The sequence below is a fragment of the Conger conger genome, chromosome 5 (assembly GCF_963514075.1).
Source record: "Conger conger chromosome 5, fConCon1.1, whole genome shotgun sequence".
NCBI classification, from domain to species: domain Eukaryota; kingdom Metazoa; phylum Chordata; class Actinopteri; order Anguilliformes; family Congridae; genus Conger; species Conger conger.
This window is the reverse complement of record NC_083764.1, coordinates 54,762,842-54,785,112: the sequence shown is the minus strand read 5'-3', so window position 1 is coordinate 54,785,112 and position 22,271 is coordinate 54,762,842. Positions and strand designations below refer to the sequence as shown.

The following is a 22,271-nucleotide window of genomic DNA, read 5'->3' as shown; positions in this document are numbered from 1 at the left end:
TAAAACAGCGATGCCATTGTTAAAAATACTTTCTGCTAGCGAGAACAGCAGTTTAGATGCTTATCAGCCTCATATTTGCAACGCAGGGCAATAAAACGGCAGGCTCCCCCATGCCACGCTTACGGTTTACAACCCTGACACCATCGCAGACTCAGACTATAAAAAGCATATTCTAACGATCCTTGATACCATTTCTCTATGTCAGAAAATCGTGTTCCAATATAAGAACAAGAATATACAATTCAAACGTTCCATGGTTGAACAGTTAATCCTGTCACAGCACTTTATTGATATTGCACTTTTGCTGTGGTGTTCAATTTAGTGCTAAAATCACAACAAATGTACCAAGAAGTAAGGTACCAAAGTGGAAAAAAACAAAACATACACTCATCCCAGTCTTTCTGGGGAGTTCAACTGAAGGCAAGAAAAACCCTGTACGCTACTCTACTCATTTATTTATACACACACACATTTCAACATCAGGTCTTCATAAGGCATATACCCAACCCAATAAAGACCCAGGTGGTCGAAATGTGGGTATAAATGGGAGCATTGGAAAGTAGTGTGTGGGGTTATTCCAGGGGTCAGCAAACCTGGTCCTGGAGAGCTGCAGGGTGTGCTGGTTTTTGTTTTCGCCTTAACACCAGCAACTGATTCATACCCAAGAAACCAGGTAAGGCCAGTTAACTGAGTAATCCTGCTTTAATTGATCAATTAAGCGCTGAGTAACAACAAAAGCCAGCACACCCTGCGGCTCTCTAGGACCAGGGTTGCCGACCCCTGGGTTATTCTTCTAGGTGCTCTCAGAGATCATTCATAACCAGTCACAATTCAAGGTCTTGGTTCTTGTACTGTACTTGTTTCCATAAGGCACAGTGATATGCACAAAAGCCATAGGGCTCTATTCATGAGGGGGGCTGTGTCCTTGGCATTAGCACCAGTGGTTGAGAGGGCATAGGAAATGACATGGCAATCAAAAGTTGGTCTCCCATATGAATTGTGGGAAATAAGGAGAATGTGCTTTACATTAATTCCACTGAATTACCGTGAAGAGTGTTGAGCTGGGTCATATACCATCACTTCCTATCACAGTCACTCTTAAGTTTAGATTGTGTTTGAGCGGAGAGCATATTACGTTTTTTTTCTCCCTTTATTTTGGTCCGGGATCCATATTTCACAGTAATTCTCTGCAAGCGTTCAATATATTCCTGCTTGTCTGTTCCCAGTGTTCATCTGAGCTGTGTCCTTGCGGTGCCTGAAAACGCGGAGGCGCTCGTAAATTTCCGAGTGGTTTAGTCGCCCGTTTGGAAGAGGGTTTGAAAACAGCACGGCTGCCCGCTGCCATCAGGGGCTAATGGGAAGTCTGTCATGTTGATGGGGGCAAGAGATTGGCCGAGAACGGGCATAATTTAGGGGAGGGGTGCAGAGGGGGTGCGTGGGGGTGGACAGGGGCGAGCAGGCCCCGTGTGGTGGAGACCACCTTTCGAGACAGGGGCTGGCTTAATTGAGGACGACACCTTAATCAGTCGTGACAGCCTCGGGGTTAATGGTGCGTAGTGTCATCGGTTCTGATTTGGGTTTTATGACAGCTTTAATTCAGGTCATCTGGAATGATGATGCTGGAAGTCACCATGAGAGATGTGAAAACATAGGGCCCCAGCTTATCCGCCCAAATTAATTTATCGAGCTGAAAAGTTACAAATGGCCACTTTCAGATGTCTACATGATCTGCCTTTATAAACGTTAAATTACATTTTTAAAGAAAAGATTCAGTCAGATGGGAAATGTCGTTATTGAGCTAAATGCTGCAAATACTCAATTTAAAAAGTGTTTGATGACCTATATTTATAAACAGGAGATCAAATTTGTTTTTACAAAAACTGGCAGCTGCCATTTAAGAATGAACAGATCAGATTTTTTTAAAATGAGAGATTAAATCACACATAAATGCCAATAAATACATAATAAAAGGGTGGCCTAGACAGGATTCATTGTATTTCTTTTGAAAACCGGAAGTTTTTTGGAAGAGATTTGACGAAAGCCCCGCTATAGCCACGCAGATTCAGTCAAGTGAGTTGCCTACGAGCATCTCCGAGGGGAAAAATATACCAAAAAAACAAAAGTAATAACTTTTGCAATGATATGCAGCTTGGCGCCATCTGAATTCATTCAGCACACTTTATTGTAAAATTCATGTGTTTTCGGATATTGTTTTTCTAGAATAAATCTCATAAGAAATTCCCTTTTTAAGAAACCGTGTCCGAAGCGCAGAGTGACGGAGCTCAGAGAATTCGTTCCCTTTTCTGGGGTTATTTAGCTGCGCAAACTAATCAGGCCCCGCATGCTTGATTACCTGGCGTTTCCTGCTCTGTTTCTTAGCTCCCCTGTCAGCCAGAAGCTGAGGAATTAGAAAATTTCGGTTTTGTTTCTATTTTTTATTTTATTTAATGAACGCCCCTTTAATATAATTGTAGAAATTGACATGTTTACAGCTGCAGAAGCTTGCGGTTACTGACGTCAGATTGGATTTCGATGTATTCGCAAACGTAACCTCTGCATGGAAGCATAGGGAAGAAAAACTGAATTATTTAGTTACATCGTGGTCTTTGCAGCAACACTAGTGAATATTTAGAAAGAAAAAACAGAATATGTTATGATTTGTGTGGCAGTTTCCACGTTTTCCTAATTCAAAACAAACCAGACGTAGACGTAGGCCTGTTTACCGCACCAATACAAAACTGTGTAGCCACTGAATGGCTGACAAGAAGAAGCATAATGACTCACAATGAAGCATAATGAATTGGTAAATCAATCTGCCACTATACTACTGGACACATGGAGTAACTCTGCCAATTCACAACACACCTGGAGTTACAGACACGTGCCCCACACAGAGAGGAAAGACAACCTGTTCCTCGTTTTCCTCGGTGCAGTTATACAGCTAACTCAATAATCCTGCTTCATGATGCAGACCCCTGTTCTGAAATGCATTTCAACAACAATCACCAAATAAGTCACTCTTAAGTTGGTCTGTAACAGATTCCTATGTTCATCCCTCAAAATTAACTTTTTCACAATACTTTTGGAATAATTCCCGTTCCTTAATTGTTTTTTTGGAACTGTGTAAACATGCATTTTATAGATGTGTAATTTATCTTTGAACGAAAAAGTTATGCATATGAAATTTCCTGCAGCTGAGATTCATTTAATACAGAAAATTGCTTCCACCCCCCAACCATTCTGTTCTTTGTCAATTATGACAAAACGGGCAGTGGTGACAGATCTAAATGAGTTTATTCATTTGTACAATGGCCAAAATTTCCTCCACAAAATGGATTAACACATTGCCATTTCTCCAGGCATCAGAGACAAACACCAAAGTCGTAACAACTCAACCATTTGCTTCAGAATACCCTATTTTTCCTCAGCACAAAATTCTGAATGCATTTTTAACTACACAGTTGTACGGCACCATGGATATACTTAACCACAATGACTCACTGCATGGGGGGGGGGGGTCTGAAGTTTTAGTTTTCAAAAACACTCAGGGGCCTGTATCACAAAGCAGGATTACTGAGTTAGCTGGAGTAGAAAAAGGAGCAAGGAAAGGAAAAGCAAAATAAGCGATTGTAACAAGCCCTCTGACTCCTCTCTGTACTTCCCCAACGTGAGGCCGCACAAGCTTAAAACCTTCCCCTCGTTAACTGCTCTGCTGATTGGCCAGCCAATCAGGGCCAAGCAAAACACAGTCTCTTGACTTGTTCAAATATGAGCATTAGGAATTACTGCTCATCGATCCATTAGTCCAATTACCGCTAAACTCCCTGGAAGCACTTACACACAGAGCCGGGTCTTAACTTAATGACCGCTGAAAGGGGAGAAAATGGTCAAAAAAATTACTACAGATAAAATAATCGACAAATTATAAATGTCTACAGAGTCAGCGGTTAACTGCATTAAGGCGGAAATGATAAATAAGTATTGAACACACAAGGATGAAATTAATATAACGTGCATCCACCCGCAATTTAAAAGTCATAAAATGAGATCACAGCTGACTCGCACAAACATGTCCCCTCTCGCGCTCTTGATGCTGCTTCTCTCCCCTTCCACCAGGCTCCTGTTGAATGGAGGTCACGTCTGGATGCCGGACTTTCTGTAGCGCTGGAAAGCTCTTCGAGGGCGCAGAGTTCCTTTGGAGATTACCGCAGATAACCACCGGATTGTTTTTAACAGTTTCAGCTCCATGACCTCTGCAGCACCTTTCGAGCAATTGTGTTTGTTTGTAGACATCTCTTTTGTGTGAGATAGAACGCAACCTGCCTCGAAAATGTTTCGTAACATTTTAAGAAGAGTCCTTGGCAAGGCCGTTTTTAAATTAACCGGTTGCCAGGAGACGGAGGTGATGTTGAAATGACAGATTTCTCCCCCCCGACTTCTTTTTTGACAAGAAGGGAGGGGGGGGAAAGTATCGACCCTGGACAAAATTGAACAAAGAGAACCAATACTCTTGCCGGTGAGTCTATTTTCCGCACTGCGGGCCTCACAATATGGCAGAGGAGATGGTGCTAATAGGAAGTGAGCCGTTATCTTACATTCATGACAACTGCTAGCATACGGATGCCTGATATGCTACGGGGAGAAAATAATGTGGTGGTTACCAAGGCAACCCGAGCCAACTTACTCAACAAAACTGACTTAGGTCCCAGTACTGTGGATTCCTGTCCATAGTCAGCAAGTGATACACTGTATGTAGTGTTCCATAACTCCACAACACTGGCTATACAGTACACTCCAATAAATTCAGATATTACAATAGGGAATATTCCCTCTGTCCGTCATTTCATCACAGCTATCTTGCTAGATCTGGGAAATGTGGGCTCATGCAAGCAAGTTACCCCTGCTTCATCACATTACTGTACACTACACGACATTACACTATAAGCATTTGCCAGATGCTCTTTTTATCCAGAGCAACGTACAACAACATGCATACTCATAACCAGGGAGAAAGCCCATAGATGGAGGTTCATTTCAGGTAAAGTGCTAAGAATACAACAAAGACAAAGATTCCCCTCTAGCCTCTAACCTCTCTCCCCTCTCCGAAAAGATATATATTTTTAAATTGTTCATTCTGAACCTGAAAAAGAGCGGCAATCAGAGCGAGGGATTTCTCGGTCCTCTCTGCTCCTGCAGCTGTTTCTCGTCTGACTGCTCACCAGCCTGGCGACCGAACCGCTCCGCTGCGGTCCGCCGCCATCTGGAGCCGCGCGGAGTCCATCGCACTGCGCCGAGCGCTGCTGAGTAATCCCCCTGAACGCCACGCTGAACGCGCCCTCTTTCTGCTGCCCTGAACACAGTGCCACACACGCTCTCTAAACACACTCTCTGCACATACTCTCTGCACACAGTGCCACACACACACTCTGCACACACTCTGAACACAGTGCTGTACACTGCCTCTGAACACAATGCTACACACGCTCTCTGAACACAGTGCCACACACTCTCTAAACACACTCTCTGCACATACTCTCTGCACACAGTGCCACACACACACTCTGAACACAGTGCTGTACACTGCCTCTGAACACAATGCTACACACGCTCTCTGAACACAGTGCCACACACACTCTCTAAACACACTCTCTGCACATACTCTCTGCACACAGTGCCACACACACTCTGCACACACTCTCTGAACACAGTGCCACACACACTCTCTGCACACACTCTGAACACAGTGCTACACACGCTCTCTGAACACAGTGCCACACACACTCTCTAAACACACTCTCTGCACATACTCTCTGCACACAGTGCCACACACACACTCTGCACACACTCACTGAACACACTCTGAACACAGTGCTACACACGCTCTCTGAACACAGTGCCGCACACACTCTCTGAACACAGAGCTGTACACACACTCTCTGAACCCAGTGGTAGTGGGATGCATGGTAGCCAGATGCTAAACTATCACTAATAACCTGGTTATAAGAAATACCACAACCAAACACCAGGAGGAGGCAGAACTCAACCCTGTGCTAAAACTATGTGAGAACAAAATAACCATTTTCCTAAGAATGTCTGAAGTAGGTTCAGAAATCCAATTTGCGCTTAAATAATAAGTAGTCGTATACTAGAGGGTTGAGCTCTTCCTAAACAATGGCTGATGATAAGATAGACAGTCGCGTGGGGCAAGGTGGCGGTATTTGACACATAAAGGTGTTGTTTATCTCCTTCCTCTTCCCTGCCAGGATTGCTTTTTATTTGTGTAGGTAATAGCATATATAGACTGCAGTTTTTATGTCTGGATATTTTTCTACCACACACACAGTTCCCTTTGCTGAATGCTCATCACGTCCAACTGTCTTCAGATTAGTCATCCCTAGCAGAGATTTATTATTGAACCATTAAAAATAAAACACTTAACAGTTAATTTATCTTTGAACTTTCAGGAAGGAATTATATCAGACAACCTTACAGCAATGACTCAACAATTTTATTTGCGCTCACCCACACGTTCCCATTTAAACCTCCCATCAACATTAACATGGAGAATGCGTGAGTAGCCAGGACTTAATTTGCAATGGGGAACTCATTGGGCATTTGACAATAGTGATTTACAAAGTAACTTACAATTACTTAAATATACAGGCTTTGGCAGCATTCATCAGCTATATCGTTTATATTGCTTTCTCGATTTCTAGAAAAATACGCGTTCACTCCTGTGGCTATTTATGGTTTTTTAATCATTACAACTGCAAAGTTTGTGAAGGCAAGTGGGTTGTCTGAGGCTAAGCTGTCAATTGTTCTGTGGGGCATGGTCCTTCCCTGGAGTAAAACCGGGGCGTGAAGGCTGATGTGACATGCTTGACTCACCTCGCTAATGGATTGGACTCAGAAGTCAAAACTCAAGATGGCGACGATATTGGCTGCAGGTCTCGGAAGGGAATCCCCCATGGGGCGAAGCCGGAGAGCGGGGGACGGTGCAGCGAGGTTGTAGACGACGGTGTCTCGCTCCCGAGTTACCTCAATCTTATTTTACAGCTGTGGGCACGAGTTCGCTCCAACCAGGACTTGGATTAAATGCTTGCTAGCGCCCCAGGCAAACCGACCACTTCGGCGACCCTCCCTTAACCCCCATACCGTAACAGTTGCTTTTGATGCAGGTAGACTACTGATTCGGAACATCCACCCACACGGGCAGCATTCTTACTTGTCACCCTTTAAAGTGTGGTACCTGAAAGGAAGAGGCCTGCTGTATCTAGCTACCAGCCAGACCTGTTGATATTCGATGAAAAACAACTTTCGATTTGTAGGTGGAATCATTGAATGGCATTCATTTTATTGCGAGGTGTATCCAGTACAGATGCCCCGTAATGTAACCGTACGTTAAGATATATCTTAATAATTGTATTTATTTTTTGCTGCATGAGTGAGTAAATATGTATAAAAAATGTATCTTGTTTGAATCTTTTACACTATTTATTGTTGAACTAGCCAACACATTTCAGATTACATAAATGCTACACGAATTAATGATTTATGGATGAATTATTTGAACCTTTTTTTAAAATCTCTATACAGATGCTTCCAATTTGCTGCATTGTGTCGCTTTCAACTTTCATCTTAAGTCTAGTTTAACGTCTACATCAGCTCAAATCTTAACCTTAATAGTCATCCACATAAATTGAATCCAATCCAATTTGTTGTCAATCTGTCGTCCTAATATTGTTATTGTAATTCCTGCCTAGAGGCATGTTGAGTGTTCCCAAAGCTCCACCAAGTGGTGGGTGTTGTGAATTACATCCATAATGTGTGGGCGACAATGTTCAAGTGGATTTGTAAAGGCACACGGGTGTAATGTATCTTTCATATACTTATATGACATAAATATGCATGTCAATATAATATTACTAAATATCAATATAATATTAACAAACTACTGCTACTGGTGGTTGGCATTCAAGCCATGAGAAATACCTAAATGCTTAAAATGTATGTTTTGAGATTCAGTTATGTTTATTTGTTGAAACTTATTTTACCCTCCTGTGTCACAGCTGGATGTAATATTTGTGTTTTGTTTTTTTTCTTGGGACAGTTGGGCTGTACATGGTCAACTTTACAGCACAAGTAAAATAATATTTAGCAGAAGCACAAATATATAATAAAATATAATAAATGTGACTGGCCAAAATAGGCTTTAAGGCAGGGGTCGGCAACCCTAGTCCTGGAGAGCCGCAGGGTGTGCTGGCTTTCGTTGTTACTTGGCATTAATTGATCAATGAAAGCCGTTGATTACACAGTTAACTCACCTCACCTGGTTTCTTGGGTCTGAATCGGTTGCTTATTTTAAGGTGGAGACGAAAGCCAGCACACCCTGCGGCTCTCCAGGACCAGGGTTGCCGACCCCTGCTTTAAGGAATGCTAAGAAAAACATGCTCATTTGAGTCTGTTGGACAGCAGTAGACAATCTCATATGCTGAGGAAATAGCAGGAACTTATGAGTGGGGTGTTGGAATTTACAGTTCACATTTATTATTATTATTATTAGTAGTAGGAGTAGTAGTAGTAGTAGTAGTAGTAGTGGTGGTAGTCGTAGTATTTGTTCATTATTGTTTTAACCCACCCACAACCCCTAACCATCCCTTGCCCTTATTTTTATTTTTTTTTTACTTACCGTAAGTCATTAGTTGCATATTGTTGCTGTAAAATCCTGTTAAACTGAAATAAATTTACCCTTTTCCCACTAGATGGCGTTAGAGATTGCTGAAGTGGGTGTAATGGTATTTTACTGAGGAAGGCCAAAGGTCAGCAGGGAGAGACACAGCTGTTGCAAACCTAGCGCCGACTCATACTACATTTCAATTCAAATTTAGTACAAGTAGTTTGCTCGTATGCAGTTTCGAACACAGCCTGTCTCAAATGCTCCCCTATACATTCTTTTTTACAAACACTGTTTAGAATGTCAGAATAATTATTAAAATGTTTCGTAAAATAAAAAGCTGAATGAAACAAGTACACTTTTTTATGGCCCCTGCAAAACCAAGCATAAGGTCGCTAAAACAATACATGTCTGGTTCCCAGTCGGAGCACTGCTGTTGGACTCTTGAGCTATGTGCATTGGCTGATATGTGCACTGCCATTGGCTATTATGTCATCAAGCGATTTCACAGTCGAAGTTCGTGGCCTCCCAAGTACGAACGGTGGCTCTCGGCTGTCGGACATGAGTGTCAGCGTGCGTCGCAATCGGAGCAGCGTCAGCCAGACGCTTTAGGACTCCGAGCGAACGCGCGGCATGAAAAACAGCGGAGTGTAAATTCGTTTATGAGACCTCTGTTTCTCACGTCAAGAGTAATGAGCATTGCCCGTTTAGAAAATCTGTTGAGTACTTTTAATTCATGTTTCAGGGACCTTTGAGAATAATTTGGAAACGGGCTACGCAGCATTTCTGCTAAGGAGTCTGTCTAAATTGTTTAATGCGTTATTACTTAAAGTTTGTCATCTCCCAACATTGCCAGCAACGGCGAAAAGTGCCCATAGGGAGGAAAGAAGTTGCACTGCATTGTAGTACAGCTCAGAGTTATGTTATCCTATTAGCCCTTACCAAATTAAATAAAGCGCAAACATACAGTAAGTATATCAAGTACAATATGTCACAAAAATGTAGTTTTTAGGCAACATTTTCTATATTGGTCAATATATGGTGAAGTGTTGGAATATCTATTATGCCCGATAATATATTTGGGTTTGGGCCGAGTTTATGAGGTGGCTGCCACAGCGCAGTTTCCATCGATCTATATGTTCAAGGTTAATTTTATTTGTTGCTAGCAGAGGGGTATTGATATTTACATCCCCCAGGTAATGGCTTTCCCTAAATGTATGGTTATGGCACGGGACCGCTCAATTGATTACTGTGATCACAGTTTTGTGCTCGGCTCGATTCAGTAACACACGCTTTGAACAAGTTCGAGTCGGGTTATATACAGTGTGTAGCGCTGACATGCAAGCCTCAGCCAAGTCTAATTGTACTGGGAGAATGTTTATGTTACCCAGGCCTGGACTATTAGCCATATTATACACTGAAGGCACGCAATTTTTAGCCCATCTTTTATATCGGCTGGATAAGTGGGTGTTATGTCCCCTCGTCTCCTCTGGTTTTGAAAATGTTTCATGAAATCAGTGTGAAATGAACATTATTACTTCCTCTGATTCACTCATGCCCTCCGCTGGCCCGCTGCCCAGTCGCTCGTTAAAGCCTAATCAATAATGGACCTGTGTGTTATTCAGATGCTTGCTGATACCTCGGGTGTCAGCCTCCGTTACATTAGTTATATGTGCCAGAATTGTTACAGCTGCACGACTGGTTCGGTCTTCGCACAGCTTTTTCTGTGAACATTTCTGCGAAGATGTATGTATTCTGCTATGTATAACCATTCACATTCCCTGGCTCCTTGCAGACATTGGAATATACTGGAAATGTGTGGAAATAAAATATGACGTCAAGACATGATGTAGGCATGTCAGTATACCCATATCACAGTCAACTCACTCAGAAATAAAGTGACAGTGGAGGTACATGTTTGGATCAAATTTCCGAAATGTGCCCTGAAAGTACAGTAATGTTCTCTTTTGGTGCAAATGAGTACATATTCCAAGCAAAAAAAAAAAAAAAAAGATATATTGCTGGCTATAGGGTTTCACCCCGCCCCAGCAACAAGCACTCATACCTTTTTAAGCAGTTATTGTACCTTTATTTCTGAGAGTGCAAGTCAAAATGTACCCATATGACAGTGTATCCATGCTCTACATTGCAGGCTGTAACCACTGTAAAACAGAAGCTGATTGTCCTGTCCTGAGAAACTGGAATCTTCCAATCTGTAACTGAAATCTTCCATTCTCAAACTGAAATCTGATGCGGATACCGCAAAACAAAACTTGAGCTTTTTAGGTTATCTATTGAAATTGCACTACCTTACATAATAATCATTTTGCTACCCTGTAAACTGGAGATGTTGGATGAAACTGTGAGATCTCATAGCAATGTTATTTCACATGGTGTCAATAATACAGCCTTGCTCAGGTCACATCAGTTTTACACTTCTTTCTACTTTGAAGTTACACCACTGGTTATAGCTGTGGACGGGGCACACAACTGACCTCAGATTGAACTTTTTATTTATTTTCTAAAATTTTGATTGAAATGTAATTTATATGTGGCTCAGCTATATCCTTCAAACCTTTAGCTGTTTTGCATTGTGTGACAGCCATGAGCGAATGGTAAAAATGTCATTCTCCTCACTGCAAACCAATGTGAGCTGAACTGAGTGAGACCCTATCATGCAGATGTATCTGGTCTCAGGGCTTGGAACAGGTTGGACAGTACAGTGGGCTGCATTGAGTCATTATTGTCCCCCAGGCAGACTGAACTCATACTTCAGTACAATTCATTCCTGGCAATGTTGCTGTTGGAATTTTACCTCTGGAATCCAATCTCACCACAGTCACAAACTGAAATAATATGAAAACTGTTTGTTGATTTATTTTATTTTATTCTTCATTAACTTTTTGGCAGTTAGTCCCCTGAATTGATCGTAACAAGCATTAACAGTATTATAATCGTACACGTTATATGGCTTTTTATGGTTGAGGGTACACTGGAAGGGCTACATAAAAAAACCCTTTGATTGCTCCACCCACTCCCAGTTATGGCTGCTGCAGGTCTGTCTGGTAGCGGTGGTGTCTGAATGCAAGAGAAGCCCTTACACAGCTGATATGCAATCTCTTTTGGTCTAATGGCTGATAATTACAGTGTAAAATGAATACGCCTATATTGTTTAGTATTAAGAATACATGCTATCGTACAGCCATCTCATGCCAAGCTGAGTAGCCTTGGGCTTCCAAATCCCCGGTGTACTCTTTATCTATATTATCTAAGTCCTGTGTTTAAAAAGGCCCTGACTCAGTGACTCACTGTTATTAAAAATCCAACGGCAGACAGGGTGATTTTTCAAAACTGTCTCACTAACTCAAAATCTGACCACTCAATCTTGATTTTGTTTGCTGATTGTCTACAAAGTCCCTCCCCAAACTTAATCACCCAGTTTGCCGATATTCTCTGCTCACCTGCCCGTTTTACGCAAACAAATTAATAAATATAGGAGTGAATAAATGAATAAATAAAGTTCAAGTGTTTTCAGCTGATAGTGTGTCTGCAGCTCTTGGTTTCGGAGGAGCGGGTTAGCGAGGAGGCGCAGTCAGGTCTCCGCTCTCTTCCGCCCTCCTCCTCTCCAGCTCCTGCTCGTATTTCTCCAGCTGTGCCCAGAAACCTGGGTTGGGCTCCACCACCGGGCGAGCCGTCTTCACCATCTGAAAATACAGTGCAATATACTGTAAATATGTGGACTTTTCTGAAAATATCATGGTCATATATTCCACACACCATGATAGACAAGGACACGTGAAATGTGAAAGACATATTTGCCGTTACTTTCAACACGGTCGATTTCATCAAAGGCTCTGTTTTTTGTTTTCGCCCTAAAAATGATCAACCGAGAAACAAGGTGAGGTGGGTTAAGTGTGTACTCATCTACTTCCATCGATCAATTAGTGCAGAGTAACAACAAAAGCCAGCATACGGACCAGGATTGGCGACCCCTAAACTAACACAAAAAGTATGTTGGATATTAACACGTCCTTTTTTGAGAAAGTAGGCCAGTGCTCTTGCGCAGTACTTAAAAGTAATTAGACCCTAAAAATATGCATAATTCTACCAACATTGTTTCACTCGGATCAACACGGAACACAAATCGAAAGCTCCAGGAGGATATGAAAAGCACAGAAAACATGGGAAATAAGCGCCGGCCCTTTAAGCACCCTGTAGCATGGCTAGCGCGCGGCGCGGCACCCTCACCTGGAAGGCGTCGGCGAGGGAGAGGGAGTGGTGCTTCATCAGGTAGGCCGCGCAGACGGCGGCGGACCTGCTGCGGCCGTTCTTGCAGTACACCAGGGTGGTCCCGCCGCGGCCCTCCTCCCCGCGCACGGCGTCCGCGCAGCGGTCCAGGTGGCGGTACAGGTTCTCGGCGGGGTCGTCGTACACGGGCACCCTGAGCGTGCCCACGCGGGCTGAGGGGAACGGCTGCTGCTTGGACACGTTGATGCACAGGGTGACGCCCTCCTGCCGGACCAGCTCGTCGCTGCAGGCCGAGCGAGCGTTGCTGATCAGCAGGGCGTCCGTGATCCTGCAGAGCTGCAGCATCCTGTCTCCCTCCTCCTCTCTCTGTCTCTCCCTCTCTCTCTCTTCCTCTCTTTGCCTCTCTCTCCCTCCCTCCCTCCCTCCCTCCCTCCCTCACTCCCTCACATACACTCAGTCACAGAGAGAATACACCTCTCACACACACATTTCCCACACTAATACTAACAAACGCACATGTAAACACAGATTCAGTCACACAACTGTGGAGGCTGAGGATGACAGGTCCGGAAGGATTAAGAGAGAGAGAGAGAGAGAAAGACACTGGCGGAGCTTCAGCTCAGTGCGCTGGACTCTGTAACTTAGCTAGGCCCAGAGCTGCACACTGTGGCTATATTTACAGTAGCACACAGCCCAAGCAGTGCAGGCCTTCCCCAGGCCCTAGTGCTCATCGTTGGCCTGCATTATTTATAATGAGCTGTGGAGAGATGACAGAACACACGTTTCCTGTACTAATGTGGTCAAAGGAGATGCCAAGCCTTGTAATTCCAGACTGCGCTACACTAAAGGCTGACAAAGATTTGCGATGATTACAAGATTATAAGGTTATGAATCATTTATGAATATGAAGATGAAGATAATAACATCACTTATGTAGACTTCATTCCTCATCCTATACAGTTAATGGACTAAGAATTTCACATGTAAACCCAAATAATGTTCCAAATATATTCACATTAACTCAGACTTGCAGATGCATTTTTGTGGCAAGATATTCGTTTTTATGGACCCCCTCTGACCTGCAATGATGCCTCTGTTCTGTGCCGTCCAGTCCCGTTTTCCTCGTGGGATGTGGGATTGACTGGAGCGTATCCTCTTCAGGCTAACTGACTGACGAGGGTGACTCAGGAAGAGCTGCAGCCAGGAAGACAAGGAGAGAGCTGATTGGACAACCCCTGGCTTGAGCCCGCCTTTTACGCTCTCTCTCTCCTCCCCCTGTCCAACCTTTCTTACAGCCCTCGACCCATCCCTGCATGGGTCTGGGATTCAAGGGTATTTATAGGAGTGAGAGGATTAATCGGAAGCCACTGACCACAACCGGACAATTCCTCGCTTAATTCCATCAACAAACTGGCCTCATATAGGGTTCTAAATCCTGCTCTCCAGACTTTGTAACCAAAGTCAACAAACACTGCAGTTATGTAATCAATATACCTTACATCTACTAACAATGATTATCCAGTCAACAGACATATTAGATAGAGGCAATTAGATCGTCTGAGCATTATCAAAGACAGACTGTGACAGACATGTCCTAATTGAGCCGCTTATGACACCAAATGCAATTGAAAGAGATGGTGTCACACTGGGAAATACAACCATAGAAAGCCTACTGTGGAATTATTATTATTTTTATTAGAAGTTACCTTTTCTTTTCACTTCATCTGTTGTTCGTTCTTAGCCGCTGAGCTGCTGCGCCCAAGCCTCCGTTTGATACGCAATGACGTTTGATTCTCCCGCCGCTTGCGTCACGTCGTCACTGAACAGGCAGCCATAACGATCCAAGAAGTAAGCGTAGACATGGAGGCCGTAGGCGGCTAGATATTGTAAAGAAGTGTTAGGCCAACACACTTAAGCCACAACGTCTGAGAACTACCTTGTACAAAGACAGAATCTTCTTAAGACCAATCCGTTATCTTTAACTAGACACTTCTGTGGATATTGTGGGTGAGTTGAGTAGCAGGAAAGATGTCTGGGACCGGGCGCCATTTAAGTTAGCTAGCCAGCTAATACTGCTGAATAACAGAACAACGTTATTCGAGAGGGGAAATCAACTGCAGTAGGTTTTATTTTTATGCCATACACATATGCGCAGCAATACTAAATTGATATACTTCCCTGTATTCTGTTGAACATGGGATGAATGTAGCTCTAGCTGTTGCATGGTATCCTAACTAGCTAGCTAGCTAGCTAGCCTAACACTGGTTCATATCTTGCACGGTAGCTAAAGCGGCTCTGCTGAAGCAGTTTCCGTGTCTAGCTGTTCGCGGCAAACGATAGCATTTGTGTTCATTAAATACTGGGTTGTTAACGTTATCTAATATTAGTTGGATGTGTTTACGTTTATCCGCTGATATACTTTCTTTCTGTTTAAAAATATATTGAAGCCGTTACCTAATGATGGTTAGTAAGGTAGCTAACAGTCTTCCAGCTAGCAGGCTAGCCAGTAGATGGCCTAGCTGAATGCCCTACCTCGTGTGTAGCTTGCTTTGCTAGTTTAGGGACCAAGTAGCGCTGGTAAGCTAGCTACCCTTCTAGCTAAGGTTTTTATTTTAGGAGCACTTCATGCCATTGTCACGTGTCTCCAATTGTTACGCGTTTGTGTTTAACTGCAATAATATGTGCACATCGCCGACTGTATACAGAGTACACTGTCTATACTACATGCCTATATTCACTGGTGCAATGGCGCGTTTGAAACACAAAAGATGTATCCCGTTAGGCTAGCAAAGTTTCACTAGCTGTCCGATCAGCATGCAGTCGCGTTTTAAAGTCAGTCGTACATAACCAAAAGCTCTATTTCGAGCGATGGTGTGTGCATCTAACAATGGGCACTGATTTATACATAACGGAGTATAACAATACCAAGCTACCTAATGATGTTGACACTTGGTTGCTTACTAGCTAGAGCAAAACTGGCTAGCTTGAACTTTCATATAATACTGCTATAAATGGTTACACTGTTAAATACGAGTGGCTCTGGTAAAATTAGACTTCAACCCGATTAGGTCGACACCTAAGAGTTAATCATTTGGATAACTACAATTGTAATCGCCCCTTCTTATGAGCAACCACCTGAATTTGCACACCGGTGGTTCCCAACCTCGGCCCTGGCCGCCCCCGTTTATGCTGCACAAGATACATCCCATAATTTTAACAAGCTGCTCATTTTTCTTAATTATGCTTTCATGTTGTGAGGGATTATTTACCATTTTAAGCCACATTATACCGTTAATGCCTATGCGTGTCATGATTAATAAAAGCTTAATTGAATCGTATTGGAACTGGAATCACAGGGTAATCCAGGGTAAATCACTTTCTGGTCATCTTAGTTCATCGAAGGTCCTCAACACTTCAGTTCACTGCAACTGGAATTCTGTACCACTGTAATGCACTAATGCCATGTTTTTGGAAGTATACATTTTTTTTTTTTAAGTTTAAGGAGTTGTTCACTTTCTGTAGTTTTTGATTTAATTATTTCTGTATAGGCACTTGTACCAAGACATTGTTTCCTGAGGCTGTACCTGTTAACACATTAATTTTGTAGCTTGTTTTCACAGTCATGAACAAATGTAGGCATACACTAAAACTGTTTAAAAATAAATTTAATCAGAAATTGATCTATCCCTTTAAAATTACATTATAAACTTTTTGAGAGGTTCTGTTCCATACAGAATAAATCCTTTGTTACTAGGTAATGTGTAACTGGAGAGAGTGTGTGTACAAGTTATACATACACTTGTTGTAATTGATAGGTAGCATTGGCCCTTAACTTTGACACATAAATGGTTTAACCTTCGCAAAAGCAGTTTGCCGAGTCAGCCTAATTACGGCAATTTCTGAACTCACCAGGCAACTTTTGCACAGGCAAGGAAGATGACCGAATTTAGTCCTGAACCAAACCCAATGTACCAGGTCATAATGTGTCTGACTGGAATGTACCAGTAATAGCATCTAGTTAATTCTGTGTGTGAGTAAATGATGGATGTGTTGTGAGTATGTGTCGACCATCCAACTGGCTACAGTGTGTGTACACGGCTCTAAATGCAGAGTGGCGTGTTTTTACAGACGATGCTCTAGTACGAACACACGTGGAGGGAGAGGGACCGGGCAGTGTGGGCACAGGCAATACGGTTTCTAATTCTGCGGAATCTCTGCTCGCATAACCTGAGGACAGAATCCACCTTTCGGTGACTGACACGGATCCTTTAGTGTACACTTAAGTGGAAATGCCCTGAGTAAAATGTGATTTTATTTGGATGGAGCATAGTGCTCCAAGGTGCTGTACAGTTTGAGCGCACGCATGCCACTTTGTCCTTGCTGTGTTGCAACATACGGTAAGTTCTTCCTGTTCCTGTTAAAGAGCCAAAATGTGGCTCAATCCAGATAAGATCCCATTTCTCACAGCATTCTTAGATTATCTAGAAAAAGTGTATTAACCACGACAGGAAATAATTGTGCACGTTGTGTGTGACATTTTTAGGCCAAGCTATCCAGTTTCAAACATTATTGAATACACATCTCTGTGCCAAAAATACAGACCTCCTGACACCTCTAGCTCCACTCTGGGTTAAGAAATTTGCTTCACATTTGCTCTCCGGTTCTGAAAAATGCACTGTGTTACGAGTAATAGAATCAATCCTGCTGGCTAAAGTGTGCCGCTGGCATCTGCGTTTGCATTGTCAGCATTTTGGAATGATGTATCATTTTGAATTAATTATCCATGAATGCATAGATTTGATGCTTGAGTCTGGAGTTATTGTTTTATCTTATTATTGTTTTTATAGAAAAGAAATACAATTTTGCAGTGATACCGAAGCTGTTTTACGGGGTTGTGCTGGTGTGCTTTTAAGACCATTGCAAATATGGTCATTTTCATTGTGAATTCTCTGAATCAAATGTATTTCTTTCAATTCAGTTGTTCTGATGACCAAGAATTTGAAGTTGTTTTGTTTGAACTCCTATATTTTTCAAAACCAATGTGTAGTTTTGCTGTGGAGTTGGTTGCGTTCAGAAGCCAACCCACGACCCTTGAGTATCTTGGAGAATACAGTTTCTACGACATTACTGTTCTCTTACCCAGGTACTGGTTCCTTTTGCCCACCAGTCCAGTGGGCTGCACAGCAGTGATGAACTGATTCTTGTGTTTGGCCCTTCTCACTTTCTCTAAAGTTATTAGAAGTGTGCCATTCACCTGTGTGGTCCCTGTACACAACAGCTCAGAGTCCCAGAACCTGTGCTCAAAAGCTTAACGTGTGAGGTGGAGTGCTTTATCTTTTTATCCATCTGTGCTGTCTATGTATTATTATTGGGTTTTTTTTTTAAGAACCTATTTTTGACATTTTTGTGTGACAATGTATCTGTAATCTAGTGGATGAAATGTATCTTTTAAGACCTTTTTTAATTTTTATTTGTGTGTGGCGGCGTATCTCTCTTCTGTTGTGTGAAGATGGGCGTTGTGGATGAAATGTGTAATCACCTGCAAGAGAAAATGTCACAAGGGCCTTTCATGTCACATTTTAAACGTTTTACTTTGCTGAGCATCACAGCCTCCGGAGCCCATAAAGCCGTTAAATGAAACATACACATCTGCCTTGCTTCTTTCCAGCTCTGTACTCAACTTAACCTGCATGCCCCATTTCTGAGAATGTCAGTGGTCTAAATGGTGATTGATGTTTCACTGTGGGAAAAATAAATCATCATCCTGCTAACAGCCCTGTTCATGTTCAGTCACATGTCTCTTACCAATAGAGCTAGGTGAACAGCCCCTGTCCACCTGAAATGTAGGCAGTCAGTCAGGACAAGCTGAACCACATTAAATATGGACAACGTTGTCTGCGTTTGTTGTCTAACTATAATTACCAGGTTTTTTTTCATACTTCTCTGAGTCAGGGAGCTTGTTTAATGTACACTCTTACTTCTGAAATATTTGAGAGAAATCACAAGCAGTGAAGGGTGTGGATTCATGTTTCAAGTTGAAATTGCAATGGTCTGTCTCCCAGAAGTGGATATTCAGGGTAATCAAACCCTTTTTTTTTTTTTGTCTAAGCAGTGCCTGAATCAACAGTTGCTTTCTGTTGCTTTCAGCCACTCAAGTAGGGAAATTAACATCAATACTGTATTTATGCATTTATTCTATCACAGTTTGTTGGCCCTCCATGAATATTTAAACTTGCATCCTTGGTTTTTGTTAACTTACGAGAATTTGATTACCGCTTCTTGTAATCGTTGGGTGGTCTCAGGTCTCAAAATTCTAATAACTACATTTAGAGTTTGTTGTGCCCATACGTGGTGTACTTGGATCCTCTATGCCCCTGGGTTAAACACTGAAAAGTGTCTTAATAAATGGGTTTTTTTTCCTGCTGTTTTCCAGACTTAACTAGTAATGGTGCTTATTATACAGCAGTTAGGCTGAGAGGCTGCTTTCATATGTAGGGTATAATTGAAGTTTAATTAGAATGTTTGAAGTGAACCACTCCTGGCTAGTGACTCTTCTGTTTATAAATTGTGCCCGCACAGGTTGTATAAAATGTCTTATCTTCGTACTTTGTTTTTTGCTTGTTTGTCATGCAGTATTAGTAAGAGGCTATCCGGAAGCTCTGACTCGACTTGTATTTTGCTAGCATACGCTTAAATTGTGATGCAGGTTGAGAAGGCTTAGAAAGTTCTTCATTTTCAGAAAACGTACCTTATTTTTGGATTGACAAAATATTTGTGGCAGACATTGGCATAATCATAAAGTATCAGTCATTTGGTGGTCTAATAATAATCACTTCAAGTATTAGTGACAAAATGCACCTCTATGCATTTTTTGAAATAGCTTTTTAAAATATTGATTAACATCTGCAGATTTTTGTTCCCAGAATCCTTAGTCGTGCTGTGCTCAGTTGTGATTGGCTCTTTGAACCGATTAAGCAGAGAGCCAGAGCTGCAGAGAACACGCATGCAACTCCCCGTGTGCTCTCTCCTTTGAGCCAGCATTTTGCACCCCAAGGAACACCAGGCATATTTAGTCTCTTGTGCCCTGCCCCTGTGGCACCCTACTAATGACAGGACCCAGATTTAGTCGACCGTAGGACTCGTCCTGCAGTTGAAATCTAATGTCCCTTCACAAGCTCCAGCCACACGGGGGGGGGGCTACATAAGGTTATGACCAAAGCACTGAAAAATACTTTGACTGCAATTGTTTGCTTTAGTGCCCTCGCGGCTGTGAATCCAGGCTCTGTCCAGTGCAGACTCATGTCATTAGAAGGGTATGTTCAGTATAAATGCACCAGGCTGACCTGCTTTAATGTGTGTGCAGAGGGAAGTCCTCTCTGGAATACACTCATACTGAGAGCTGCCTGGTGCTGTGTGTGTGTGGGGTGGGGTGTGGGGTGGAGGGGTGGGGTGTGGGGTGGGGGGGTGGGGGATGACTGAAAGGTGTTGCTGAGTGTGTAGCTAGTTTTCCTGAGAGCGCCGTATTGAAAAGTTAACACATTCCCCTTTTGGTGTTACAAATGCGATATTTACTTATGTTACATGTTGCCAAGATTGGCCCAGAAAGGAAATATTCACACTTACAATTTTCACTTGCTGTGTTTTATGACCTGTATTTCTTCAATATAAATATATATATATATTATTTTTTAGACCAAAAAAAAATTCTGTAAAATTCAGGGTATTTTGTGAAAGGCTGAATGATTCTTTAATGTACTGGCTGCTATGTACGGATGATAATTGTCTTCAGATTTCACATTGAAAGTTCAGTTGTTTTTTTCTGTGTTCTGTGTTGTGTGCTGTTGCAAGTCCTATATGAGGCACACTGGTATAGTGGAGTGAATGCTTGCTATGTTGCTGCTGCCAGTTTCTGTTTTTGCAGTACAACTACAGCATAAAATAAATCGCAAAATAAAAGGGTGCTTTTATGGAAGACGCGACTGAGAAGTGATTGACAGGCAAAATCCTGAGAGGGAGAGTGTGCGCTAAATCAAATGCAAATGCATCCTATCCGATTACCTTGCCTCCTCTGCTGTTGTGCTGGTGCAGGTTTTGTACTGTGTCACATTGGATGACCTCACTACTCCTGCTGCAGGTTTTGTACTGCGTCACATTGGATGACCTCACTACTCCTGCTGCAGGTTTTGTACTGCGTCACATTGGATGACCTCACTACTCCTGCTGCAGGTTTTGTACTGCGTCACATTGGATGGCCTCACCACTCCTGGTGCAGGTTTTTGTACGGGCTTTCTGATGGCCCAGCAGTGCTGATGTTCTCTGCTGCCCGCGGGTCTAAGGCCACCCCTCTGTAGTGGTCACGGTTCAGGTGCTGCAAATCCCCCCTCCAGCATGAACCACTTTCATGGGTTTGTCATAGAGCTTTGACTGAACTGGACTAGGCTTGCCCTGGGATCAAGTGAAATGGGTGTGGATAATCTCCTCAGTGCATTACAGCATTCTGTTCCTGAAAACCTACAGTTATTGAAAATATTGTCATGCTGTTGAGTAATCCTATTCTAGAGCTGCCTTTTAACTTGGTAGGATAGTTCCCTTTAAGTTTTTTTTTTTTTTTTTTTTTTTTTCCCTTCATCTTGCAGTATCACACCAAGTCTCTTCTTGACTTGCAAGCTTGATGCAATTTTTGGTGTTCAGATACTGCCAAAAAATAAGTTCTCTCAGTAGTTTGATATGTTATGCAAACTCTTGAAGGTTGGTATTTTACTTAAAGGATGGTATTTTGCTTAAAGTAGATTATTGTAACTTCAAACAACTACTAAGTAAAAATGTAGATATTTGCAAACTAGTTTAAGGACGATACCAACCTTCAGTAATCTGAACCATTTTTTGGGGCAGTTCTGTATCGGCAGATCTACTTAATACTCTCGCGTTTCATTGAGTAAACCCTGTAATACCTTCTGATCGCTGTGCTTTGTCTTCAGGCTGTTGTGCAGAAATGTACACTTTTGCAGTCGGTAGATTTGTTGGGTTACTGGAAATATTCTGTGGCTGTGGTTTAACTCCTTGCCTGTAGCTGGGTGCTTCCTCTGATGGGCCAAATATATCTGCAGGAAAAGTTTGTTTTCCATTGTACCTGTTTAGCTTCATGCCTTTAGATCTGGCTGGTTTAATTGCCTTCATACTTGTTTTCAAACTTGCTGTTAAAGGCAATTGGGGTTTAACTTGCTGGATGCAATGCAGCTGTTCACGTTTATATTTTTGCCAGACTGCCGGCCTCATTTTCTTGCCATTTCCCACATTTCTCCTAAATAGCATTAGTTCATTTTTATTTGTATTTCAATAACTTTAAAAT

The 22,271-nt window shown here is 42.4% G+C and overlaps 2 protein-coding genes and 1 long non-coding RNA gene across 8 annotated transcripts in view; 1 reads left to right on the top strand and 2 right to left on the bottom strand.

Annotated features, from left to right (window-relative positions):
• Positions 1 to 11,538: 11,538 nt before the first annotated feature.
• dusp28 (dual specificity phosphatase 28) lies at positions 11,539 to 13,315 on the bottom strand. The gene is made up of 2 exons (XM_061241221.1): positions 12,923 to 13,315; positions 11,539 to 12,378 (listed from the first exon to the last, which is right to left on the bottom strand). The coding sequence occupies exons 1-2, from the start codon at positions 13,265 to 13,267 to the stop codon at positions 12,250 to 12,252; spliced, it is 474 nt and encodes a 157-aa protein (XP_061097205.1). The 5' UTR covers positions 13,268 to 13,315; the 3' UTR covers positions 11,539 to 12,249.
• A 47-nt stretch (positions 13,316 to 13,362) lies between these two features.
• Positions 13,363 to 15,687, bottom strand: LOC133128018 (uncharacterized). 2 transcript variants are annotated; one of them, XR_009708701.1, is made up of 4 exons: positions 15,377 to 15,687; positions 14,629 to 14,799; positions 14,002 to 14,116; positions 13,363 to 13,679 (listed from the first exon to the last, which is right to left on the bottom strand). It is a non-coding gene; the product is annotated as an uncharacterized LOC133128018 (long non-coding RNA). The 2 variants fall into 2 exon arrangements; XR_009708700.1 differs by having other exon boundaries at positions 15,455 to 15,674.
• Positions 14,652 to 22,271, top strand: part of wdr33 (WD repeat domain 33) — a 33,341-nt gene continuing 25,721 nt past the window's right edge. The window contains exon 1 of one of the 5 annotated variants that reach the window (XM_061241219.1): positions 14,652 to 14,770. The gene's annotated coding sequence lies outside the window, so the exon portion shown is untranslated. Of the gene's footprint in view, positions 15,042 to 22,271 lie in introns of all 5 variants that reach the window. The other 4 variants (XM_061241217.1, XM_061241215.1, XM_061241220.1 and 1 more) reach the window with 4 other exon arrangements.

Excerpts from the sequence above, each read along its gene's own strand:
- dusp28 (XM_061241221.1), bottom strand. The coding sequence starts at position 13,267 with ATGCTGCAGCTCTGCAGGATCACGGACGCCCTGCTGATCAGCAACGCT. Across the intron at positions 12,379-12,922 it reads CCCTCGCCGACGCCTTCCAG|ATGGTGAAGACGGCTCGCCC; the intron begins GTGAGGGTGCCG and ends CTGTATTTTCAG.